A 24,896-nucleotide genomic window follows, 5' to 3' on the forward strand; every position below is an offset into this window, starting at 1 on the left:
TCTTCTAAAATCCTAAAGGTTGTTTTAATTTAAAGAAAATAATCTGCTCTTCTCCCCACGCCCATATGACATGCTCCAGATGGGTTTGCAATGTTCGCACTATCAATGACAGTGACAAAAAAGCAGCCAGGCTCTTTCACTTGTCTAATTGCAAGGTGAAATCACTGGGGTTTGTTGCTTGGGGTATTTTTTTTTTTTTGTCTGTGCGTATAAGGCAAAAGAAATTGAGTTCTTTCCAATCACAGCATCCAACACCAAATTACAGAGCCTGAGTGCAGTGGTCTGGAGTGCTTAGGTCCAGCAGAGGACAGGGCAGGGAATTTGCTCATCATTTGTCACAGGAGACTGGTGACTGCCCCCTTTCCCTGTGGCATGCACATTCCTTAGCATCTCTCACTGCTCTGGTGGGATGAAGCCTCATGTGGGTCCAAGGAGGCTTTAGAAGGGGGAGAAACCCTTTTGGAGGATGTGATGGGCAGCACTGGGTTATGTGCCAGCACTTTGACTCGGTGACCCCAATGTTCCTGCAGAGCTTGGCACCTTCTTGCACCTGCCTGGGCAAGGAAGACAGAGCTGCTGCCACGAGGACTCCCAGGGCCTCCCAGGCCAGAGAAGAGCTTGCAGGATGGCCTCCATCTTCCGGAGCGAGGAGATGAGCCTGAGGCAGCTCTTCCTGCAGGTGGAGGCTGCCTACTGCTGCGTGGCTGAGCTGGGGGAGCTGGGGCTGGTCCAGTTCAGAGATGTGAGTAGTGCCTGGCTGGTGTGCTGAGCTGTTGGAGTGGTGCTCCAGGGTGTGCTTGTCCTTCCCTCAAAGCACTTGGGAAAGATGCACCTGTAGGGAGGCCAAAAAGTCCACGGTGAAAGCGGGATTTCCCCAAGGCTGATCTGAAACCCAAGCATCATGCCAAGACCCCCACCCATCCCTCAGTCCCCACCCAATGCTCTGCATGCCCTCTGTGCAGCCTTGGAGCCACCCTTTGCATCATCAGGACTCAGAAGTGTCTCCATGAAGGCCCCTCTGTGATTCTTGTTGTGGGCAAGGCCACCTGGGCCACGATGAATCCCATGGGATTTCCCTGCCAGCAGGACCCTCTCACACCCAGTGGTGCTTGCCATCCGCACCAAAGGCACTTGTCCTCTGCTAATGTTCAAAAATGAGCACAGCACTGTGCAGCCTTCAGCCCCAGGCTTGTTTTCCCTCCTGTTTTTAGCTGAATGTGAATGTCAACAGCTTCCAGAGAAAGTTTGTGAATGAAGTGAGAAGGTGTGAATCCTTGGAGAGAATCCTGCGTGAGTAAACGCTTGTCAGATGCAATCGGCTTCCTGCCAACTGGTGGTGTGGGATTTGTTTCTTTAAGTGCTCTCACACTGGGGAGCAGAATTAGTGGCAAAATGGTGATGTTTTCATCTAAGCCCCTGGAAATGTTTTCCATGCATCAGCTAATTACCACTTCACCCCATATGGGCAATAAATTGTTGCCCTTGTTTTGAAAATGGTTAACTGAACTTAAAACTGTTAATTAGCTTTTATAAAATCTCAAGATAAATCTGAGGCTGGTCCAGATTTAATCTGACTCTTACACCAGTGCACCAGGTTTTGGCACACACTTCTTCTGGCCAAGGGCTTCAGCCTTGGGATAAGTCCTTAAAAAGCAAGCAGCAGAGCTTGTGATACCCACAGTCCTGTGGATGTGTGTCCTGGGAGCTCTGCACTCTCTCCACCACAGCGCTGGTGCCCACTGTACCCACAGTGGCAGCACCTGGCATTGTTGGCCAAGCAGTGGAACCTGAGCTTTCTGAGTGCCTTACTCACTGCCCCAAATAAAGGGGGCCATGGTGGCCACTTGTGCCAGGGGGAATGGGAATGGGCACTGTGACTTCAGAAGAAACAGCACTTCCACTGAGAAAGGAGGCTGGGGGTGTTAATTCCTTGGTGGCTGTGTTTATGCACTGGGATGATGGCACTCATGTATCAATTAATCTTGTCACAGCACCACAGGATGCCTTGGTCCTGGCTGAGCAACAAGCTGGTGACCAGGATGATGCACCAGGGATGATTCTGTGTTGAGAGTTCTGTGCCCTTTCCTTGCAGGTTTTCTGGAAAATGAGATGGAAGATAATGTTGAGATAGTCAAAGGAGAAAAGTACCCAGAGACACCCCTGCCTCGGGAAATGATTGATATGGAGGTACAGAATTTGGAGTGGAGCCAGGAGAGGGAAGGGTTGTGCACAACAAGGGCTCTCTGTGTAATGTGCTCAGTAGAACCCTCCCTGCGAGGAAGAGTCTGGTGCCTGAGGCTGGCACAGCTCTCCCTGCCCAAGGAGGTGCTCCCCAAGTTGCTGCCTCAGCACTTAGGTTGAGGCTGGTCCTGCTGCCTGTTCCTAAAGGAGCCCAGTCTTTTTACCATGCCCTGTGAAACATCCCTCTGGTCCCCCATATTAATGAAAAAATATTACTTTTATTGAATGCCTCATCGTCCTATAGGAGAGAATAAGAAGGGTTTGGTGTTTTACCAAGAGACCTGATGTTAGAACCCACTTCACTGCATAAAAATCCCAGGACTGCCTGTCCTGCTGGGAGTGTGATTGTGATGCTGGGGCCTGACACAAACACTTGGGCCTCGCTTTTGGATGTGCAAGGGATGCTTTATTCTAGCCCAGCTGGTAGCAGGGCTGGAATAAAGCCTGTCATTACTGACAGGGTAATTTTAAAATGCTGCATATGAAGGTGACTAGAAAGGAAAATCAAGCTTTCCAAGGGCTTCAGCTTCACAAGCAATGTGATTTCCTGGTGTAGTCCCAGCCCCATATGATCATCTAATTTCTGGCCTATGGCTAATGTACCTAAACTAATGTAGGTTGCTTTTGCAGTCAGTAAAATGACAGCCAGTCAGTCTGGGGTGTGAGATGCCTGTGAGGAACCACAGAGATACCCAGCCAGGCTGAGACACCTACACCACACACACACACACCTACCTGCCTGTGCTTGGGTCAGGGGCATCAGAACTCCAATGCCAGAAGAGGACAGCACATCCATCAGGGAATGTTTGCAATGGAAAAGCGATGCACTGGCATCGACGAATATCTTCTGTTTATCAAACTGTTTGTTGAATATTTCTGTATTCTCTCTTGAAAAAAAAAAAAAAAAAAAACCAACACAAACCCAAAACTGTTGTTTGAGATTTGGTATCAGCTTGGGAAAGAGCCACTGATTTGCTTCAGAGTTTTTCTGGATGTGCTTGGACCCTAAACAGACAGTGCTAGAGAAACTTGAAGCTGAGCTGCTGGAAGCCAACCAGAACCAGCAAACATTGAAGCAGAACTTCCTTGAGCTGACAGAGCTCAAACATCTGCTGAAGAAAACCCAGGATTTCTTTGAGGTGAGAGGCCTCTTTGCTCTTCCAACAGAGAGATGTGGAAAGTTCTTTAAAGTACTTGCACTTTCATTTGGTGTATGTTGCGTTTAGAGGTTTCTACCACAAGCCATGATGAGGTTTGCAAAAACACCTCAGTCACTTTGGAGCCTTCATTGCTCCATGAGTCAGTGGGACTCAAAAACTTAGCTCACAGATCTCTTTGAAAATAGCATTTATGCTTTTCCATTGCTAAGATATAGCTTACTTTTATTGGTTTTCCTTTGGTCTTATCTCCATGGAAATCTCCATGGAAAGCTACCTTTGGGGAAAAATTTTTAAGAGAAAAATGTGAAAATAGTTTTCAAACTGGCAATGCTGAAGAGTGTTTTGTAAAACTAATGTTTTCCAGGCAGAAACCAATCTACCAGATGATTTCTTTAGTGAAGACACATCTGGACTGCTGGAGCTGAGAAGCACTCCTGCTGCTGCAGCTGCCAAGCTGGGGTGTGTATTGGTGATGGCCTCCAGCTTGGCCAGACTTTCCCCCTGTGCTGCATTGCTGTGACACTGGCACAGCTTCCTTCAGCTTCTTAGCAGAGGGTGCTCACCAGCCTCCTCTGCACAGCTGTTTCATGAAGATAACCGAGAGACTGTCCTCAGAAACTGTCATCAAAACTATGGTCAGGTTATGGGTCAGTGGGACAAGTGGACTTCTGCTTCCAGGCCACCAATTCCAGTGATCCCTTAGTAGGTATTGGCTGAAAATTTCTGTCTTAAGGCACCTCACCCATGGCTTCTGGACTCAGGCATCTGGTCCTCATGGATGGATGTCTAACCACAGAAAAAGCCATGCTATTGCACTGGGCTGCAGTCAGATCCTTTCTCAGAAAAGGAAAACAGGAGAGTAAAGATAAACCAACACTTCAAAATTTCTACCTCCTGCCTCTGCCATTCAGACACTCTCATTTTTGTGACTCTAGGCATCTCTCCATTCTTCCATTTCTAGCCAGAATTTTCTCTTCACCTTCACCTGTTTATCTAGGAAAGGTATTTTTTTAAAGAAAGAACCATAGAATAAAGTCAGTAGATTGAGATAAAAGCCAGGCTTGAGCAGGGAAGGTTTTCCTAGAAGTGCCTGCAGCAGCAGCAGCAGAGCCCTGGCTAGCACAGACTAGAAAACAAGGGCTTGTGAAATCATGTGTGCTACAGGCATGGAATGGGCTTGTAATTAATTTATCCTGTAACTCTGCTCAGATTCACAGCAGGGGTAATAAAGAGGGAAAGGATGATCCCCTTTGAGCGTTTACTGTGGCGAGCCTGCAGGGGAAATATTTACCTGAGGTACACAGAAATGGACACCCCCATGGAGGACCCTGTGACAGTAGGTACCAACCTGGTTGTGCTTTCCTCTGCCCTCTGTGGGTGCTTGTGACCTGCAGACACAAAACTGGGGACCTGGACCGTGCTGCAGCACTGGCTGCCTCTCCAGAGCTCGGTGTCTGAGCCTGTAGGGCAAGTGTGGGACAGTTTGAGGGTGGGAGAAGTTTCTCTGGCATTGCTTTCCCCTCTTGCTCCTGTTGAGGTGGTTTCCTTTTCCTGCCTGTCAAGATGCACACGAGGCCTCACAGGGCAGCTGTATTACAAGGACCACCATGGAAGTGGACTGTGGCTGTCCCCAGCTGGAATTAGCCATGGAGGGTCAATTCCACTTGGTGTCTCTGGGGTGAACCCTGTGCCCCAGTGGAACTCTGTCCCCTTTGCTCCTTCCCCCATAACCCAGAGCTTCTGCCCATGCCTGTTTCCTGAAAGAGCATCTGGGGAAGGCACTGCTGATGGGAAACTGGGGATGGGGGATAAAACAACCAGTGCAGAGGCTGCCAAAAAAAAGATACCAACTTTTCTGCACTAGACTCTGGGTGTGTTCAATGCTGCTTGAATTGTGTGTTGCAGAGAGAAGAGGTGAAGAAGAACGTGTTCATTATCTTCTATCAAGGAGAGCAGCTTAAACAAAAGATCAAGAAGATTTGTGATGGGTAAGGCAGGCCTGTGGGTGAGCCACAATGGATCCCCTAGAGGTGGTTACTGGCAGTCTGGGCTGCCTGAATTTGGAGCTAGATGTCAGATCTCCAGCTGTCAGCTCTGCAACCAACCTCCCTTCCCCTCCTCAGCTCTGCTGCTCCTAATCATGACAGACATCCATCACTTTAGCACTTGGAACTTGAGATCCTACATTTTCCAAAGTGGCATGCAGCTCTTGAGAGCTTCAGCTGCTAGGTTTTTTACTTGTAACATCTAAAATGGGATTCTTTAAAAAAATACCCAGCATTCTTCCCCTGAAAATCAGGGTCCCTAACTTGAGGACTGGAAACATGGTCCTCATGTTTCCAGTCAACTTGCTCTCAAGCCTTCCTGCATTTCTTCAAAGAAAGATGATGCTGTAGTTTATTCAACCCCTTCCCAAGGCCTTTGAGCAATATCTGTGTAATCAGAGACAGAGCCCAGGAGAGAAATGAAAGCTTCATACAACCTGACTTGTTTCCACCCTGTTAAGCATCTTGAAAAGATAATTCAGGCTGAATATTTTGTTACTCTTTCATAACACTGATGACCAATGAGCTTTGTTGCAGTGTAAATCAGATTTGATGAGAGGATCTGTCTGCTGTCACCAAACCCATTTCAGGTACAGCTCCTCAGCCAGGCAAGGCCAGCCAAGAGCCTGCAGTGAGAGGCTGAGCAATTGCTCTTCCCTGACATCTGCACTCAGGGCAGGCCTTTCCTTACATCCTGCCTTTCATCAGAATAAAAGCAGGTGGATCTTTCATCCAGCTGGCATGGCTGACTTCAGTCCCAAGGAGTGAGAGAACCCTGGGATCTGTTAGCAATTCCTGCCTTGCAAATGGGGCCCTCCAAAGTACCTTCTATGAGCAGTGGAGGGCAAGGACCATCCAGAGGGAAATTCAGCCCTCCTGAGGTGGGCATCTGTGCATGAAGCAGACATGAGGGAAGACCCCCAGCTCTCAGTCACTGATTTCTGCCCCAGTAGCTCAGACATACAGGGAGTTGTGCCATAGCCATTGTGCAGGATCAGACTGCTGCTGCCAGTGACCTTTGAGTTTCCAGCAAGCCTCGTTCTCTTTCTGGATTACAATTTAATGCCTATAATAGAATCATAGAACACTTTGAGTTGGAAGGAATTTTAAAGATCATTTCATTCCACCTCCCCTGCCATATGCAGGGACACCTTCCAGTAGACCAGGTTGCTCCAAGCCCCATCCAGCCTGGCCTTGAACACTGCCAAGGATGGGGCATCCCCAACTTCTCTGTGGTACCCTGTGCCAGTGCCTCACCACCTTCACAGTAAAGAGCTTCTTCTAATATTAAACCTAAACCTATTCTCAGTTTAAAGCCATTCCCCTATGTCCTGTCACTGCCTGCCCTTGTAAAAGGTCCCTCTCCAGCTTTCTTGTAGGCCTCTTTAGGTACTGGAAGGCTGTGGTAAGTTCTCCCTGGAGCCTTTCCTTCTCCAGGCTGAGCAATCCAAATCTTCTCAACCTTTCCTCAGAGCAGAGGTGCTTCATCCCTCTGAGCATCTTCCTGGCCCTCCTTTGGACTTGCTTCAGCAGGACCATGTCCCTCTTATGTCTCATTTCTTTTCCTGCTTTTTAAATGCTGTTCAGACCCCTTCTCCCCTTCTGCATGGGCAGTTGCTGGTGGGGAATGCTTCCCATTGGATTTTCCCCTGAGCCTTGCATTTAGAACTGGCTGAGGTTGCCCATAGAGTGCTGCAAGTTCTCCATTTTGGTTGTGACTTTTTTTTCCCTGCAGCATTTAAAATTCCCTGCAGTCAAAAGCCAAAACTTTTTTCCTGGGATGGGTGTAAAAGAACAAGCAGCACAATGCCCGTCAACATATTCATTGTTGGATTTGGGACACCAAAATCCCCCAAACCATAGGCACAACCTTCTGCAGCTAGGGCTCAGGCAGTGCTGGAAATGTGGGCAGATCCCTACAGGGAGGTTGTGGTGTGCAGTTTCTAGGACCTAGTGTTGCAGATGTATGTGGTGGTAGGTTTGTAGGAGGGAACTTAGACTGGTTTCTCTCAGACCCTTGTAACTCAAGGAAAATACAACTACCAAAGGCAAATCCACAGAACACTCTTTGCAGTGCTAATGAAGTAATCTTTTATGTTCTTTCTTAATCTCAAATTTTTTGGTTGCTAATATGCCCATCTATTCAGATGTTTTCCTGTGTGGCAGATCTCTAAATGTCTTAATCCTCTGGCCCTCCTTTTGTGCTCTGTGGGCCATCAGCCACCCCTGGTACCCAGGCCAGGACACCTTAGTCTGGTCCACCTTAGTCTGGTCCACCTTTGAGGCAGGCATGACTACACCTAAAGCAGATGGCAGTGTCGTTCCAGCCCCAGCAGGATATTTCTGCTTAGCACTAAGTCATCATTCATGACAAGTAAATATCCTGCAAAAATCATGGGACTGGTCTGAGGCAGCCTCCTGCAAGGCAGGCTAAGATTTGTTTGCAGAGCTGTGTGCCTCAGGTTACGCTTGTAGTCCCTGCTTGACTCTAATTGGTAACATTAGTCTGCCAATTTCAGGAGCATTAAGTCCATGCACAAATTTATTAGTGAGAGGTGTAGAGGGAGCAGGAAGGAGGAAAACGTAAGAATTTTTCTTTTCCTCCTTTTCTTGCGGCTGCCTCAGTACTAATGTGAATACTAAGCTGAGTTTATCAATGTAAGGATTCCCTGCTGAATTCTCCTGGAGCTTTCAGAGATGTCTGTGCCATTAGGGCAAAGCTGATACTCAGTATGCAAAATGGCTGTTAAAAGATCAAAGCAGCACTGCTGCAATAACGTTATTGGGAATGGGGGAACTGTACAGCATGGAGGAATAGGCTTTCAAGTTTGATTAAAAATCCTTATTAAAGATGAACTAAGAGCTGTGAAGAATAAGGAGATGGAAATAATTAGGTAGGGTGAATAACCTTTGGAAATGAATACCAGGTGTTGAGTGAGGAGAAATTTAATTCTGGAAAGGGAAGTTTAGCTGAAGAGCACGTGCTGTCATTACACACACCTCTGGGCTGATCTCTAGGAAACTGCAGCATGTTTTGTTCAATTTGCAACTGTACTCACTTGTATGTGTGCTGGAACTGATTTTGTAGAGCAGGTGGTGAAATATCCTGTGCTCAGATAAAGCCAGAGTACGATGCTTATCTGCACACAGAGCCTGTACATTTTTGTCTCTTAAACAGGGATAGACCCTTACGACCCTGTTACATGAATTAATCTCACTTGCAGAAAGACAGCCCTTCAGCAACCCTTACTCAGCATATCCGTGGCAGGATGGTGGAAATGTGTTGCCTTAGGTCAGGGGCAGGAGATCTCTGCTCTGCAAAGAGGAAAGATCTCTTCCTGCAGATCTGATGGGTGATATCAAAGTGGCAGGGGTGGCACATGCACTAGATATCACTGAACAAGCCAAGAGGTAAAAAAAAGGAGGGATGTCTGCTATTTTAGTTACTGCAGCACCTCAGCTTTGGCTTGCAGGAGAGAGCAGCAGCAGTGCACCCTGTGGCCTCTAAGATCCCAGGGGGAACTCCTTGTTCCTTGTGCCCACTGTTGTGCATGAAGAGTACTCTGGGACTTGCTCTGCATGCAGGACAGGTAGCTGCACACTTCTCAGAGAGACATGCAACTCATTTCTAATTGTCTGTGCTGGGATCGTATGGTGTCCAACACTGCAGTGTGCTGCACTGGTGGAAGCAGCTTTGCCCCAGAGTGACCTGCAGCTGTGCTAGAGAAGGTCGAGTTTCGTGCTACAGCTGAAGCACTACCTGTGTGGAGCTAAGATTTTCACTCAAATTAGAATCCCACATTAGTCCTTCTTATACCACACTAAACAAACCCACTGAATCTTCCAAACAGAACCTTGGGGGTAAGCTTATAAAAGCTTTCATAGTGGTTATCTAAGCCAATGTAACAGACATGCTCTCAGGTGTTTAAAACCCTTCATCTATCCTTTCCTTGTTCCCAAGGTGTCTAGCCAAACAGGTGGACCAGAAGCATACAGCCATTCTCCTATTTTATCCTGAAAATGCTGTTCTTTTGTTTGTTTGCTTGCTTGCTTGCTTGTTTTCACAGGGTTATTTACTCATGCAGCCTGCCCGCACAAAGGGCGTTTGCTTGCAGTGCAGCAGCGGCTCAGCTGATGCCTTCTCCCAGTGCCTGCAGGAGGGTAGTGCAGAGACAGCCACATGGTAATTTTCCAACCTCGGTGCAACAGAGACATCTGTTGGCTACTGTGTTAGCGAGGCTGCCTTTGCCAGGATGGGTTTTTTTGAGTCTCAATTCAAGCAGCTTGTGGACAGAAGGGGGGTGTCAACATGTTAGTGCTGACCTCTGTTTGACATCGGGTTCTTGTATCACCTAAGACAAAGAGGGTTTTTCAGCTAGAGCAGGCAAAGGGATCCTTATTCTCATCAAGGGTTAAAGGTACCTATTTGCACCTTTCTGCGAGACCATGTGTAACTTTGTGGTATGTGAGAGGAGTATACTGCTGGGTCAGGAATGAAGTCCAGTTTCCCTGCCTTTGAGCTGAGAAGAGTACAGAGGAAGAAAACTCAGTCAGGTTTTATATAAAATTCACATAAAATAACAAGTGTTTCTCAACTCTCTCTTACTGAGGCTAGATTTCGTGCCACAGTCTATCCTTGTCCAGAGTCTGCCACCGAGCGCCGAGAAATGCTTGATGGAGTCAACACAAGAATCGAGGATTTAAACACAGTAAGTGGCAGTGGCTTCACTGAGGACTGAACCCTATAAGTGGGACCTGCCCAGATATTTGTCCTGTCTGAAACCATGCTGCAGACCACACAGGTTGTCTTCCTGACACCTAATCTCATTATCTCCCTCGTTCACTAACGCAGCAGCACTGTGGTGGCCCCATGATGTGTGGAGGTCCCAAGAGCATGAACTCTAGTTCTACTCATGGGTGTGATATTCCCCAGGTTTGTGGCACAGAGCTGCCTGCAGGAGATGCCAGCTTGGGAGCATGTGGTGAGATGTGGCCAGTCTGTAAGCAACTGGGTAGGGAGCCAGTCCCACAGCTAAGTAACCCCCAGTGGTCTCTCCTCTACACTTCCAGTGAATCAGGACCATGCAGGGAGAGTTCTTGGTGAGCAGCACTGTGCACCTGGTGTTGAGTGATCCTGTGTCCACACCTGCAGATGCTGCTCTCCAGGATACCCCACACATTCATGCAAATAGCTCCTTTCCACCTGCCCTCTCCAATTAACTGAGTAGCTCCTGCCCCCTGTGCTTCCCTGTCCTGAGTGTTGCCCTGTGTTGTGCTTACAGGTGATAACACAAACCGAGTCCCACCGCCAACGACTGCTGCATGAGGCAGCAGCCAACCTGTGGGCCTGGGGGATCAAGGTGAAGAAAATCAAGGCCATCTACCACATCCTGAATTGCTGTAACATCGACGTCACCCAGCAGTGTGTCATTGCAGAGATCTGGTTCCCAGTGGCTGATGCTGACCGGATAAAAAGAGCTCTCCATCAAGGAATGGTAAGAGAGCAACAGTTTGGGTCCTTGAAGCTCTCACCCACACTGAATTGTTTATATGTTGAGCATATGTTCAGACAGGTCTGTTACTGTAATGTGTCCCTTTTCTAAGTTGAGGTTGTCCCATTGTCATTTGACCTTTCATCTTTTGACACAGCTTAAGGTCAGCATTAAATGTTAGCAGGTTTGTGACAGACTCTTGAGCCAGAAGTTGTGTTGTGGGGCCAATTCTTCCATCCACTCAGTGTCTGTCCTTGTCACTGGGTTTGCAGGAACGCAGTGGCTCCACAATTGCCCCCATCCTCACTGCCATACACACCAAGATGGCACCACCCACCTTCAACAGGACCAACAAGTTCACAGCTGGGTTTCAGAACATTGTGGATGCATATGGTGTGGGCAACTACAGGGAGATGAACCCAGGTGAGAAACACTCAGCTACATACATCTGGTTTGCATGAGCCAAAGTAAAGCCTTTGAGCTCTTTCACTACCCTAAAAAATGTACTCGCTGCTGATTGAGAAATCTGAACCATATTGGAACTGTTTGGTGTTTAGGCATGGATTTTCTCAGGCAAAGAATTTGGCTGTTGGTCTTCAATGAATGATTGTGATGAAAATAAGGAACTATACAAATACAGGATGAAGAATAAATGGTGAGGTAGCTGGTCTGAGGAAAAGAACTAAGCTCATAAGGGAAATGTAAGTTGAGCTCACTGTGTTGAGGCAAAGAAGGCCAAAAGGACCTGACAAAAGTCTGAAACAATAGTAGAGAATTTCAGACCACTGAGAATTAATAGAAACCTAGAAATGGGGGCCTATGTGAAAGGGTGAGATTTAACTCAGATTGTTGAGGCTGAGCAGGTTGAGAAACATGATAGCAACCTTCAAATACATTTTTGTGTTGCAAAACAGAATGCAGTTGTCTACACATGGTGTTTATTATGATGAAGTAAGAAGCAAAAGATAAAACTGCAAGGAAGGTACAGGTCGTACAACTGAACATTCTCTGTGATGGTAAAGCCAGTTCTGCACTAGATCTGACTGCCGTGTGTAGGGGAGGAATTGAGGAGGCCTTTTAGGGCAGCACCTGTAAGGAATGGCCTGCTGGAGTAGACTGCTTCTTTGATGAGGCCTTTTTGTTTAGAGAGAGCTGAGCTTCTTGACCTTTCCCTCCTGCAGCTCCCTACACTATCATTACCTTCCCCTTCTTGTTTGCGGTGATGTTTGGGGACTGTGGCCACGGCGCTGTCATGCTGGGCTTTGCACTCTGGATGGTCATTAATGAGAAGAGCCTTCTGGCCCAGAAAAGCACTAATGAGGTGAGTACCAGGGGTGCACCCCAGGGAAAGGCTCATCAGCCCCACTGGGTAAAGGGGGCATCCAGCTTCCCAAGGGCTGTGTGGAGATGGTTCAATGGTACCTGTGAGGCAGAGGCTGGCAATTCTACCTACTCACACACCCAAGGGACCCAAAATTTTCTGTGAATAATTGTATATACACAGACTAGTACAATCAAGTCTACTGTTGGTTGAGGCCCACAAACTGATGGACCTGCAGGTACTTTGGTCACTGGCACTGCCTTCTCCCCCTGCAGATCTGGAACACCTTTTTCAGCGGGCGCTACCTGATCCTGCTCATGGGCATATTCTCCATGTACACTGGCTTCATCTACAATGACTGCTTCTCCAAATCGTTCAACTTCTTTGGTTCTTCCTGGCACATCATCCCCATGTTTAAAAATAACACTTGGAAGTAAGTGGTAAATGTAGGAAGGAAGTAAAAACACACCAAATGGAGCATGTAGGCTTGGAAAGAGAGACTGCCTGTGTGGGGAAGGGAAAGACTCCCTGCTGTGGATGCAGCCATGAATGAATCAGAGGTTTTGTCTGACACACACAGATGAACTCACTATTGAAATGGAAATGTAGAGTTCCCGGGAACACGCCTGTTTGTTCAGGCACTGATGTGCATAAAAATCTGCAGGTGTCCAGGACTGATGCATAGAGAATTATCAGTGTCAGGGAGGCTGCCATTGTGTGGGGCCCATTTACATGCACACAAGTGCAGGATAACAGGTCACAGAAAGGCTGGAGTCAGCTACAGATATCCTGTGGTAGTCCTCAGCACACCTCACATAAATATACTGTGGGCTTTGATGGAGAGAGTAAGCTGCAAAGGTCATTTCCCTTTTCTCTTGTAGTAAGGATGTGCTTCTAGAAAATACAGTGCTGCAGTTGAATCCAGCAGTCCCAGGAGTCTACTCTGGAAATCCATATCCATTTGGAATAGATCCGGTAATTAAATTAAATTGCTCTAAGATAATTTGTATTTCAATCCTGTTTCTGCATATCAGGTACATTAGTAGCTCCCTGCACTCTCTCCTGAAGCTGTGCTTTTCATTTCTTGCTCTTTGTTCCTTATATAGTTGTGGTTTAACCCCAGCCAGCAGCCAAGCCCCACAAAGTCCCTTGCTCACTCTCCCACCAGTGGGATCAGGGGGAGGATTGGAAGGTGAAAGCTGGAAAACTTGTGGGTGGAGTTATAGACAGTTTAACAGGGAAAGCAAAAACTGTGCACACAAGTAAGGAATTAAGTCATCTCTTCCATGGGCAGGCAGGAGCTGAGCCATCTCCAGGACAGCAGGACCCCATCACATGTGATGGTGACTTGGGAGAAAAAACACCATCACTCCCAACATCCCTCCTTCCTCCCTCTTCCCTCCACTTCATACACTGAGCATGATGTCCTATGGTCTGGGATATTCCTTTGGTCATTTTGGGTCACCTGTGCTGTCTCTGAATCCTCCCAACCTCCTGTGCCTCCCACCACTTCCTCACCAGCCTCATGAAAAGCAGCAAAGGCCTTGGCTCTGTGTAAGCCCTGCTCAGCAATAACAAAAACATCTCCATACTATCTACCCTGTGTTTACAAATCCAAAATACATCCCCATACTAGCCACTATGAAGAAAAATACCTCTAAATCGGGCAAAATCAGCCCATCCCACCCCTTATTCCACACTATTTACATCGTGCTCAGGTACCACACTATTCCATACAACTTCATTAACCACCACTCACCTCCCCATTCATCAGTCCTTCTGATGCTTTCCTTTAGCAATTAGCAATAGATATATTGCTAGCAGCTCTGCACAGGCAGCAGCAAAATAGTAAGCAGGAAGGAAGTTTGATTTTTCTGGAGAGTGGTCTTGTGCTACAGTTTTTTTCTACCACACATCTGCTAAACTCTGTTTCCTTACTTGAGTACTTAACCCATTCCAGAGATAGCTCACCCGTTTGAAGGCAAACTTCCAAATTTCATGCAGTCTATTTGTTGCATGGAAGGTGAAATAAATGGCAGTATTATACCCCCATCCCTGCTGGTTGCACTCTCATTTCAATTGGTCACCCAAAGGAACTCTGTCTTCCCCTGGTTCTCAGAGACATTGACCTTGTAGTCAGTTTCTTATAAACTCAGCTCTAAAGCTCTGCCTGGGATGTGGGCAATCTGGTTCAGAAAATTACCTTGGAAGCATCTGAGTTTTCTGTATGTTGCTCTGATACATCTCTAATTTATGTTGACCTAGACTACCTCTTCCAGCCTGGCTTCTCCCTGTTCAAGAGTGTAAAAGTCCTGGCTGGGAGGGAAGAATGGCTGAGCAAGTGCTGGAAGGGAAGGGGTGGACAGGAAGCACCAGCTTCCAGATGATCTCTGAGGAGATTATCTGTGTCATCTGCCCTGAAGGATGGATGGCTCTTTGCATTTTGCAAATCCTGCTGGCATGACTGAGGTGTATCTTGGAAAAAACTCACCCTGAGATGAAGAAGCTAGGCAGTATCTTTGGTATCCAGAGAAGAGGCAAAGCATGTCAAACAAACATGCAAAGTGTGAAGGTTTCACCCTCCAAATAATCCTCCTTCCTCTTCAGGTACTATATTTAGTGTCTGAAAAGTGGTGTCTACTTACTGTCTCTGAGGACAGTAGAAGAAGAAGTCGAAGACTTTGGGGTCTAGGAAGTTTGAGAAGAAATGAGAAACAACCCTGAAGCTCTGTAGCATACAAAAGGCAGGACTGAGAAGGGATGTATGTCCTAACATAATGAAAAAGTTAGTGCAGGGAGGCAGGCAATAAGCTGATCTCCATGGCCAAGGAGTTGAAAAGAGTTTTTTCTGTTCAAACAAAAAGTTTGAAAATGCTCTGTCCTCAGTACTTCTCTGGTGAGGGTGGAACTAATTTTGGTTGCAGCAGGAGGGATTTTCTCATGCCTTTCCACTTTTGCTAAACATGATGACTCAGCCTAAGGACAGGAAATGACACAGAAATTATCTAGGTTCTGCTACCAGTCTTTGCAGTAGTTTCCGGAGGACTGAAGTCATAGGATCATTTTAAATCCTCATTATTTCCCTTGTTAAACAAGTTTAATACTTTGTACGTTTTAGATTAATACCTTGGCAGAGTGAAAAGTAATAAAAGGAACATCTAGATTTCTGTGCATTACATTCTGTACCCTCTTACTAGAACTGGTAGGAGTAAATCGATGGTGCCAAAGCAACAACTTCCACAAACCTTTTATTGATAAAACACCTGAAAATCTTGTTCTTTCTCTCTCCTTGTTCCTTTACCCAAAGATCTGGAATGTTGCAACGAACAAGCTGACTTTCCTGAACTCCTACAAAATGAAGATGTCAGTTGTCATAGGGATCGTGCACATGGTTTTTGGGGTGATACTCAGTCTCTTCAACCACATGTAAGTTCATTTCAGCAAGCTGTGTTGCTGCAGCAGCACACAAGTCCTCATCACTAAACTGGTGTCCTTCATTGAGAGAAAGTCATATTTTGGAGTGATGATCTGAACTTTGACCTTTCCCTGGTGTGGGTAGAAATGTCCCATACACTGGCTGGCTCACACAATGGTTAATATACAGTGCTATATCCAAAGGACAGCCATAACATTGCAGGTATTTTCTTCAATAAACTCTTTTTTTAACTTACTTCCTTATATTCTCAATTCGGCAGAAGTATTGAAGCACACTAAATTAAAAAGATGCAGCACCTCCCACTTTTGGCAACTTTTCTCTTGAAAGACAAGCTCTTTTGGCCTAAACCAAAACACACTGAAATCTTGCAGGGCGTGTGCATTTGGCCTAGTTTAGCAGCTCTTGGTCAGGATTTGTGGGTGTACTCAGCTATATCTCTGCCTCTATGTTTTGCAACAACAAATAAAAAATGGTGATAGAGTGCAGAGGCTGATGCTGTTGTGTTGAGAGACTCTCCAAAGCTGCAGTATATGTAGTGACCTTCAGAAAGTGTTTTATACCTTTCTTGGCATATAATAATTATATATAATTATATACCTTTATATTATATATAAAGGTATATATTTAAATTTATATTATATATATTATATTATATATTATATTTATTATACATAATTATATACCTTTTATATACCTTTCTTGGCATATAATGCTCAACTTTTGAATAAGACATTTTTTGAAAATTGTGAAAACGGTGTAATAATCTTTTGAGGTGCTGAGATACTGATAGGTCAAGTACAAAAACCTGAAGATAATCAGTATAACAGAGCTTTTGTATTTAAACAATGGCTTTTACTGATAAAGCCTGTAATTATGGACTTCTTTCTTGGCTAGTGATAGTTGTAAATTTGTTAGGTTATTTTCCAAAAATTACGTACTGCCATACTTGGGTGCAAACTTGTATTAATATCTAGTGTATTAACTCTAGTTTTCTTTCCTGATTCTTTCCAGCTACTTCAGGAAATACATAAACATTATCCTTCAGTTCATCCCAGAGATGATTTTTATTATCTCTCTTTTTGGCTACCTGGTCTTCATGATTATTTTCAAATGGTGTCATTTTGATGTCCATTCATCCCAGAGTGCACCAAGCATCCTCATCCACTTTATCAACATGTTTCTGTTCAACTATAGTGACACTTCAAATGCTCCATTGTATCTGCATCAGGTATGGATCAAGCAGCCTGAATCCAGTGTAGTTTTGTATTTGCAGTGGGTGTTGTGGAGAGTGGGCACAAAGATACAGGCTCAGAAGCTCAATCACAAGTGTCAGTCACAAAAGTAAAGTTTATTCTTCTGGTATTTGTGTTGGTCTTGTCAACAGGGAGGGGAAAGCAGCTATCAATCAGTGATGCAGAGGAAATCTCTTTCCTAGTGTCATTCTGACAAGAATAATGATGCAGTGGAAGATACTATTGGGGGAAAAAAAATCAAAGTGTGACTAGAGATACAAAGCTGTGTATTGCAGGCATGCTGTCCTGCAGTCTGGTCACAGTGCTAGAGACATCTTCCTATTTCATCTTTGGAAAGCTTTAATACTTGACATTTTCCCTTAAAAAAGTAGAAGTAGCTAGAGGATTTTCTGGCAGCTTTTTGTCAGAAATAACTCCTCTTGGGAGTTCACTTAAAAAAAAAAAAAAGGCAAGCAAAAAAATATCCCCTAAGAGGAAACTTGTTTTAAACTCATCTCTATTTATATTCTCAGAACATGGAATTTTTTTCTTTGATTGATTTTACATCAGCAGCATCAATGAATAATCTGCAAGCAAGTGTTGCATCCAGCCACATTTGTGCACCCACATCTATACAGTTGCACACTGGGCACTCCAACAGGAGCTCAATTTTAGGGATAGCTGGTGAGTCAGAATTAGTAGAGAGCCCTGATCAGCTCCAAGAAGCTGAATTAAGGATTATGGGGAGTTTGGAAAAACACAGTCTTCCCAACCTTTAAAAAGTCTTTAGGTAACATTTTGCTTTGTAACAGCCCAAAGCTTTCCCAGGGTGGCAATTTTTTTCTTATATTCCTGTCCCCCTGCCCCACCACGAACAGAATGTGCCATCTGCCTGGGTAGTCTGAAAATATTGTATGAGCCCATCATAAGGTGATCAGACATCTGAGCCAGCTTTAAAAAATGCAGAAGTTGTGGTTTAAGGTTTTCTTTGTTTGTTTTGATGTTGCTGTTTTCTGAAAGTACCAACAGTTTTGTCAGGACAGCAACAGGGGTGCCATACTGCAGTGTAAGAACACCTTATATTGTGGGGACAATCTGTTACCAAACCCAAGCTATGGGGATTCAATTCCTTCTGGAACTGCAGATGTGGAGTAAATCCAGGGCAAGACTTGAATGACCTGGCTCTTACTGCAGCCTTTCTACACTGATCAAAGCAAGGCAGCCTGACCGACTCACACAGAATTAGAACATTCACTTGGGACACTGAGTAGCCAGGTTCAAGTCAGTAGCATGAGATTTTGATAAATTAACCTTTTTCAGCATGAAAGCCTTTTGTCTCCAGATCTCCAACCATCTCTAGCTGAATGTGCTTTCTGGAGCCTTAATCACTATACATTTATTCTTATTCTCACAAGCAGAGGATACACAGCCACATACAACAAATACAACAGGGAGTTGAGTTGTATTTGTTGTATTAAAAAAATTAGCATTATATAGACTCAGGTTTCTAACCATAAACCTAGTTGGCTAAATGGAAGTAAAGCAACTTTTTGCTCTTGTTGTTTTGTCTTTTAGAAAGAAGTGCAGAGTTTCTTAGTCATATTTGCTCTGATTGCTGTTCCCTGGATGCTCCTCATTAAACCTTTCATCCTCCGAGCCAACCACCAGAAGGCACAGCACATGGTAAGGGATGCGGATCAGCTGGGGAGATTCAGTACTGCAAAGGCAAAGCTGGGGAGACAGACCCCAAAAACTCTTTGCAGTGATGTAATTCTACATTTCTCTGACCTCAGGCATTCTCTGAAAATTTCAAAGTGCACTTTATGCCACATACGCCCAAGACATGTGTATGGACACGTCTAAACCATCTAAACTAGAATCAGAGAATGGCTAAATTTGGAAGGGATCACTGGAGGTCATCTGGTCCAAACTCTCTGCTGAAACAGGGTTACCTAGGGCTCATTACTCAGGTTTGTGTCCAGACAGCTTTTGAATATCTTCAGTGAAGGAAACATTTCCCTGGAAGGAGGAGCTTTGCTGGCAAGGACATACCCTATTTGTTAAACTGACACCAAGCTCTTTCACCTGTTGTATCCAAAACCAAAGCTTTAGAAAGATTGAAGTACTGGTAAAGGAAAGACAGCGAAAATACCTAAGTTGTCAGTCCACAATCTCCACTAACCATTAGTTTGCTCTCTGAAGAAATGGGGCACCTGTGAAAGTCCTGGCCGTGGAGAGAGCAACAGTGCTTGAAGGAGAGGTTTGATTTAAAAGCTGTTGCCTGCTTTCTGTAGTTCTTTCTTCCTTAAGTGATTGCCTTCACATTAACAGAGCCCTCCTTCCCATGGGCTCTGTGGTTTGCCCACAGATTCCCAACACACAGCTGTGGCAGCTGCAGCTTCCCAGCTGATCATTAATTCTCTCCATTACTGCACTAACAGGACTTTACTTGTCAGTCAAGATTTACTTCTCTTTAGAGTTAGAGTTAGTGGCTGGAGTACCATTTATAGGGCACAGATGTTTCCATTTGAAGAAAGAGATGCTGGTTTTGCTGCTTGACCTTTTCCAACTCAGTCACTTCTGACCTATAATTGAAAGCCAGGTCCCTGGGAGACCTTTTCAGCCCTGCCTCTGCACTGTAATTTCTTATTTTGTCATTCTTCTGGGATTTGGATGGAGGCTTGACATGGCTGACTCCATCTCCTGCTTTTATGCCACGAACATCTGACATGTTTTACCCACCTCCTATTGTGCCCCCATATTTCTATTCCTAATTTTCATATGTTAGCTGTCTGATCACATCCTGCATTCCCCTAGGTTTATATGTTTGCAGCAGAGTCTGTTTTCTGTGCTGACATTCAGGTAAAGCAAAGATAAAGTGGGTGTGACAATCATTACTGCTGCACTAGGAAACAATATGTTGTCAGGAGACCTTTCCCATGAAACCTGCTGGAGGCTATAAAGGGTGACAAGGCAGAACCTGACAGAAGCCATGAGGTCTCTATTTAGTTATGCTGTATAATAGGACTTATTAGATCAGGTTGTTCAGGCCTCTAGAAAAATCCTGTAAATAATAATTGTAGAGAAGTTGACACAAGGTTTTTTGCCAATTTAAAGTGAATCAAGAGCATTGAATTTTATTTCTGCCTGTATCCAAGAACTGTGTGACCTTCATCAAGTCATATGATACCCTCAGGCTTCGGTGTTCTTTTGCTTGACACTAATTCCTTTGATTTGCACCCATCTAATTGGGAACATCAGCTTTAAAAGTACCTCAGTTTTCTCAATTGCTAAAAGGGATGGGTCTTCTCATGGTGGGATCAAAGAGTGCATTGTGACACTAGAAACTAGCTACAATATAGTTTGAATCACTGGAAAATGCTCTAGGATGGAAAACATTTAGGTATTAGTAACCATTTGGTGGGAATATTCAATTTCTGCTGTCCTTGATGACTATTGTTGAAACTGTCTTCATGTTCATGATATAATCCTTCACGTGTTACCCATCATGAGGTTATTGAGGGAGGACTTCTTCATTTTGGTATCAACCAAACATACTGCATTTTGTTTCTGAAAGCTCCGTTCTCAAGCCATCTCAGGAAACTCAGGAGGTGAAAATGAGGTAGATGTTCCAGAGACCAATCACCCCAAGAAAGCTTCCCAGGGAGACCACAGCAGCGGCCATGAAGGACATGAGGGTGAGGATGAAGAGGTAAGAAACTTTGGGCAGAAAATTATTCATACAAACACAGTAGTAGAAGACACAAAGTCAAGCAGAAGACTTTTGCAGAGTTGCCAGCCCTTCTTTCTAACAAGATATCAACACATACTGTTGTAACAGTTTGTGTTTTCAAACAGAATAGGGTTTGAACTTTCATTGAATTAATTCCTCTGAATTTTTCCTTTGGTTTTGCCTGGTGGTGGCAAGCATTTGTGCAAACCTCAAGCTTTTACAAACCTCAAGGTTTTGTTTCCTCAGGGGTGGTTGTTCACTTCCACATTGCACCCAGGGAAGGTCAACTCTTTCCCAAGAGTCAGTGAGCTTTCCTTCCTCTAAATTGCAAAGAAGCACTTAAAGTTGGCAGCCAGAATTGTTGACTAGGGAGAGAATCCTTCCTTTGGCAGATATTGTCAAGAGCTTGTACAGTAGGGAACAACACAGGAAAAAGTGACAAAAATATTTGTAGTAGTTGGGAGTATCAACAATATTGAGTGTGGATAGGGCTGGCTGTTCCCAGTCACAGGGAATCTTCACAGATTTGCTTATTCATTATTATGAGATACAGTTATTCAGTGATATCTCCCAAAATGTGTATGCCCATAGGCAGATAGTCTGAAAGCCCCTATTTTACATAAGAATTTCTGTCTCTGTAAGAAATCACAGAGATTGGCAGCAACTGGATTGACATTTAAGGATTTGAAATCATAAGAGTGGAACATGAGCTGTTCCCCAAACATTTAGTTTTCACTGGAATTGGATTTCTTCAGTGAGAATGTATGGGAAGATCATACAGAACTGACACTTTTCAGAGGAGTCTCTTTTCCTGGGAAATACCTTTGTGTTGCTCAGGACATAGCAAGGAAAGGAGTAAGAAAAGCCTTTGGTGGAGTGTTGCTCTGCTAACCAGAAAGCCCTGAAGTGAGAACTAATAAAACTTTTTTGGTTTTATATGTTTTTCAGTTCAATTTTGGAGACGTATTTGTCCACCAAGCTATCCACACCATTGAATACTGCCTTGGCTGCATCTCCAACACAGCCTCCTACTTGCGACTCTGGGCGCTGAGCTTGGCCCATGCACGTGAGTGATTGTCCCCCTTTAGTGTCCTCACCATGCTGGTGGACATGGCTTCTGCTGGTGTTTGACTATTCCTGCAAATTTCTTCATGAAATCCCAGCTTGTCCTTGTGGACATTTATGTGTGAGGATGTTTTGCTTCTGAGGTGATCCCTGGCAGCTCTGATTGCATTCACTGGCTGGGGCAGTTTCCTGCACTTTAGCCACCCCTCTGACACGGTGGGAGGTGCAGTCCACCTGTGTAGTCCAGTCCATGGAGGTGAAGGCAGTATGGGAGCCATAGCTGCTTTTCCCAAAAGCACATGCTGTAGCCTTAGGGTATGCAGATGAATGCCAAAATTACTTGAAACAGTAATTTTGATTCTGTTCAGCAAACAAGAAAGAAAAGGTCTGGCTCAAGAGCTTCTGGAATTTGTCAATTTCACTGGGATTTTTCCCAGAAACATTCAGTGGAACATCACATTCCATGAGAAATGTACAGCATTTCAATGTCTTTTGTCTTGGTTTGTGATAAAAACAGATGCTCAAATACTAGAAATTGCCTCAGGGTGGAACTTAGATTTTCAATGTTTCTAATTTTTCTAAAATGCTTTTTATTAATATTGCTGTAATGCCTCTGGTGAGGAGTTGCACCTGCCCTAAAGAATTGTGCACACAAAAAAAAGGAAAACAGAAAGGGGTGGGGGGCAAGGAGGGGGGCTATGGTGTGGCGTGCCATGGATTGACAGGGCTGAGCTGTACTTCTTGGCACAGAAATGAGCTTAGTAAGAGTGGAGTGGAAGCTGATACACACTAGCTTTACATGTAGAACAAATACCCAAATAAAATAAAGCAACTAAATAGCTTAGCTAAGGGCATACGTACTCTACACACTGAGAAAAATGGGTGAGCTGGCAGACTGCATGCTGTGTCTCTCCGTAGCAGCTGCTCAGCACTGTTTTCCTTTTATTTCCTTCTGCAGAGCTGTCAGAGGTCCTTTGGACCATGGTGATGCACAATGGGCTCAGCAGCAGCAGCTGGGCAGGCCTCGTCGCCATCTTCATCATCTTCGCGGCATTCGCGGTGCTGACGGTGGCCATCCTGCTGGTCATGGAGGGGCTCTCAGCCTTCCTGCACGCCTTGCGTCTGCACTGGTACGGGCAGAGCTCCTCTGGAGCTTTTCCAGATCAGGCTGTGGGAGGGAACAGGCTGTGGGAACAGCTGGGCACAGTGTCAGACATGCTGTGCCAGTGCTTTGGACCATTAATTGCCTTAGGCAAATGAAGTGAGGGAGGCTGTTCCAAAGGGAGCTCAGGGATCCCTGCTCTGACCTGCTCCCTGGAGCAACCTGCTTGTCCTCCTGCACCTGTGGTGGTTGTCAGCATGTGAGACAAATGGCAACCTGCAGTTCTGTCCTGGTAAACTTGCAGAGCCACTGAGGCCTCTTTGTCCTGCATGACAAGGCCCGAAGGCAGCACAGCCACACCACTAGCTGTGTATCTAACCCAGGGATCTAACAAGACCACTGCCAAGGGCAGCAGGAGTTCAGCTGGGAGTGCAAAACCTGATGAAAACCTGGGTCTGTGCTTGTGTCATCAGGCCAAGTTGAGCTTCGGGCTGCTTAGGCTTTGTGGCAAACCAGATCCAAGTTAGCTCCTGATCATCGGTGCAGGCAAGGACAGCGTAGGGGACCCACCATCAGCACATAAGCAAGACCAAGGTGACAAAACACCCTTTACCACCACTGTAACTCAGTATCCTACCTGAGCCCCAAGCTGTGGCCTTTTTCACCAAGTAATGCCCTAGCACAAATCATAAACACTGCCAAACCGTGGTGCAGGTGCTTGTCATTGTGCAGGGAAGAGGAGGTGTCTGTCTCCCTCCAGTGTATTTAGCAGGTGATTATCTCAGCTCTCAGAGCTTCTAGAAGCAGGTTACCAGGCAAGGTTCTGCTCATTGGCCTTGTGATGAGCATTTCCAGTCTGGCTCGACGGAAAGTCAGAGCTGATGTGTGCCATGTTGCTCCCTGGGCTGCCTGTGTCTCAGTGCTGGTGCCATAAAGGGCACACATTCGCAGCTTAGAGTCCAACATCTTGTGGCCTCCCTTTTCCCATGGGTGCTGTATTTCAGCCTCTTGGCTGGCTGTAGGTCCTGCCTACAGGCAACTCTGATGCCTCCCTCTGCTCCTCCCTAGGGTGGAATTTCAGAACAAGTTCTACGTGGGAGCTGGGTACAAATTTTCTCCATTCTCCTTCAATCACATCATCAATGGCACTGCAGAAGAGTAAAACCAGTGCATCGCTGCTTCCCTCCTTAGACCAGGCTCTGTTTCCTTGTGGTGGCTCACCCACAGAGTAGGATGCATGGGATGAAAGAGAATGGGGCATGGCCCTTGAAAGAAGAGCTGTAGATGAGTATGTCCTAGCTATATTCCAATACACTGCTGTATCAGCTAAGAGATGACCTGTATCAGCTGGTCTGGCTGGACCGTTGGCTGAGACTTCTTTGATGTCTGCAAGTACCTGGTCCTCAGCATTTGATGGGATCAGCTGCCTACTGCTTGGTTGAGAAGAGGAAATGCAGCTTTGGAATTAAATTGGTGATTAACAATCGACTCACATGTGTTCTGCTCCATTTGCTGCCTTGTCGTTGTGGTGCATTTCTTTCCAAGGAAAATATGTTTTGTCTGTGGTTGATCGTATGACATAATCAAGTCCCTTATAAGATTTCAGCCCTTCATTTAGCGCACAATGCAAACCATCTCAAAGACAGATCATATTGCAGACTTGCAATTTTCCACATGCTTTAACAGAATAATGCCCTTTTTCTCTGATTTGCTCCAGGGCTTGACAGCACTGGATTATAGAAATGTACACACATCATCACTTAACAAAAGTGTTAGTTTTGAGCTGTGTAAACAAAAGTTTCTACATTGGCAGCCATTTTATTTATCTCAATTGACTTGTTTGTCACTGAAGACTCAAGATGTGCTGTATTTTTCAAGATGAGTTGTTAAAGCAGATTGTGCAGAAATGCTAATATCTAATGAACAGAAAGAAAAGTGGAATCAAAACAGTTGGCGTGAATTTGAAGTACTGATGTACTGCGATCTTCTGAAATATTCATGAATTACTAATCCTTCAAACTGAATAATGTTAATCATAGCAGGCTATGATTTTTTAACCCTGAAATATG

General features: G+C 45.2%; 1 protein-coding gene across 1 annotated transcript; it reads left to right on the top strand.

Annotated features, from left to right (window-relative positions):
- Positions 1-543: 543 nt before the first annotated feature.
- On the top strand, positions 544-24,101 carry ATP6V0A4 (ATPase H+ transporting V0 subunit a4). Its single transcript, XM_071424267.1, has 20 exons — positions 544-742; positions 1,212-1,290; positions 2,093-2,187; positions 3,255-3,380; positions 3,766-3,860; positions 4,611-4,737; positions 5,307-5,389; positions 10,062-10,155; positions 10,729-10,941; positions 11,211-11,361; positions 12,120-12,259; positions 12,535-12,692; positions 13,141-13,234; positions 15,567-15,685; positions 16,707-16,923; positions 18,503-18,610; positions 20,505-20,639; positions 21,609-21,726; positions 22,684-22,855; positions 23,896-24,101. The coding sequence occupies exons 1-20, from the start codon at positions 626-628 to the stop codon at positions 23,987-23,989; spliced, it is 2,535 nt and encodes an 844-aa protein (XP_071280368.1). The 5' UTR covers positions 544-625; the 3' UTR covers positions 23,990-24,101.
- The last annotated feature ends 795 nt before the right edge of the window (positions 24,102-24,896 follow it).

This window comes from Agelaius tricolor, unplaced genomic scaffold (genome assembly GCF_023055355.1).
Source record: "Agelaius tricolor isolate 1412-34295 unplaced genomic scaffold, bAgeTri1.0.p SCAF_3, whole genome shotgun sequence".
Taxonomy (NCBI): domain Eukaryota; kingdom Metazoa; phylum Chordata; class Aves; order Passeriformes; family Icteridae; genus Agelaius; species Agelaius tricolor.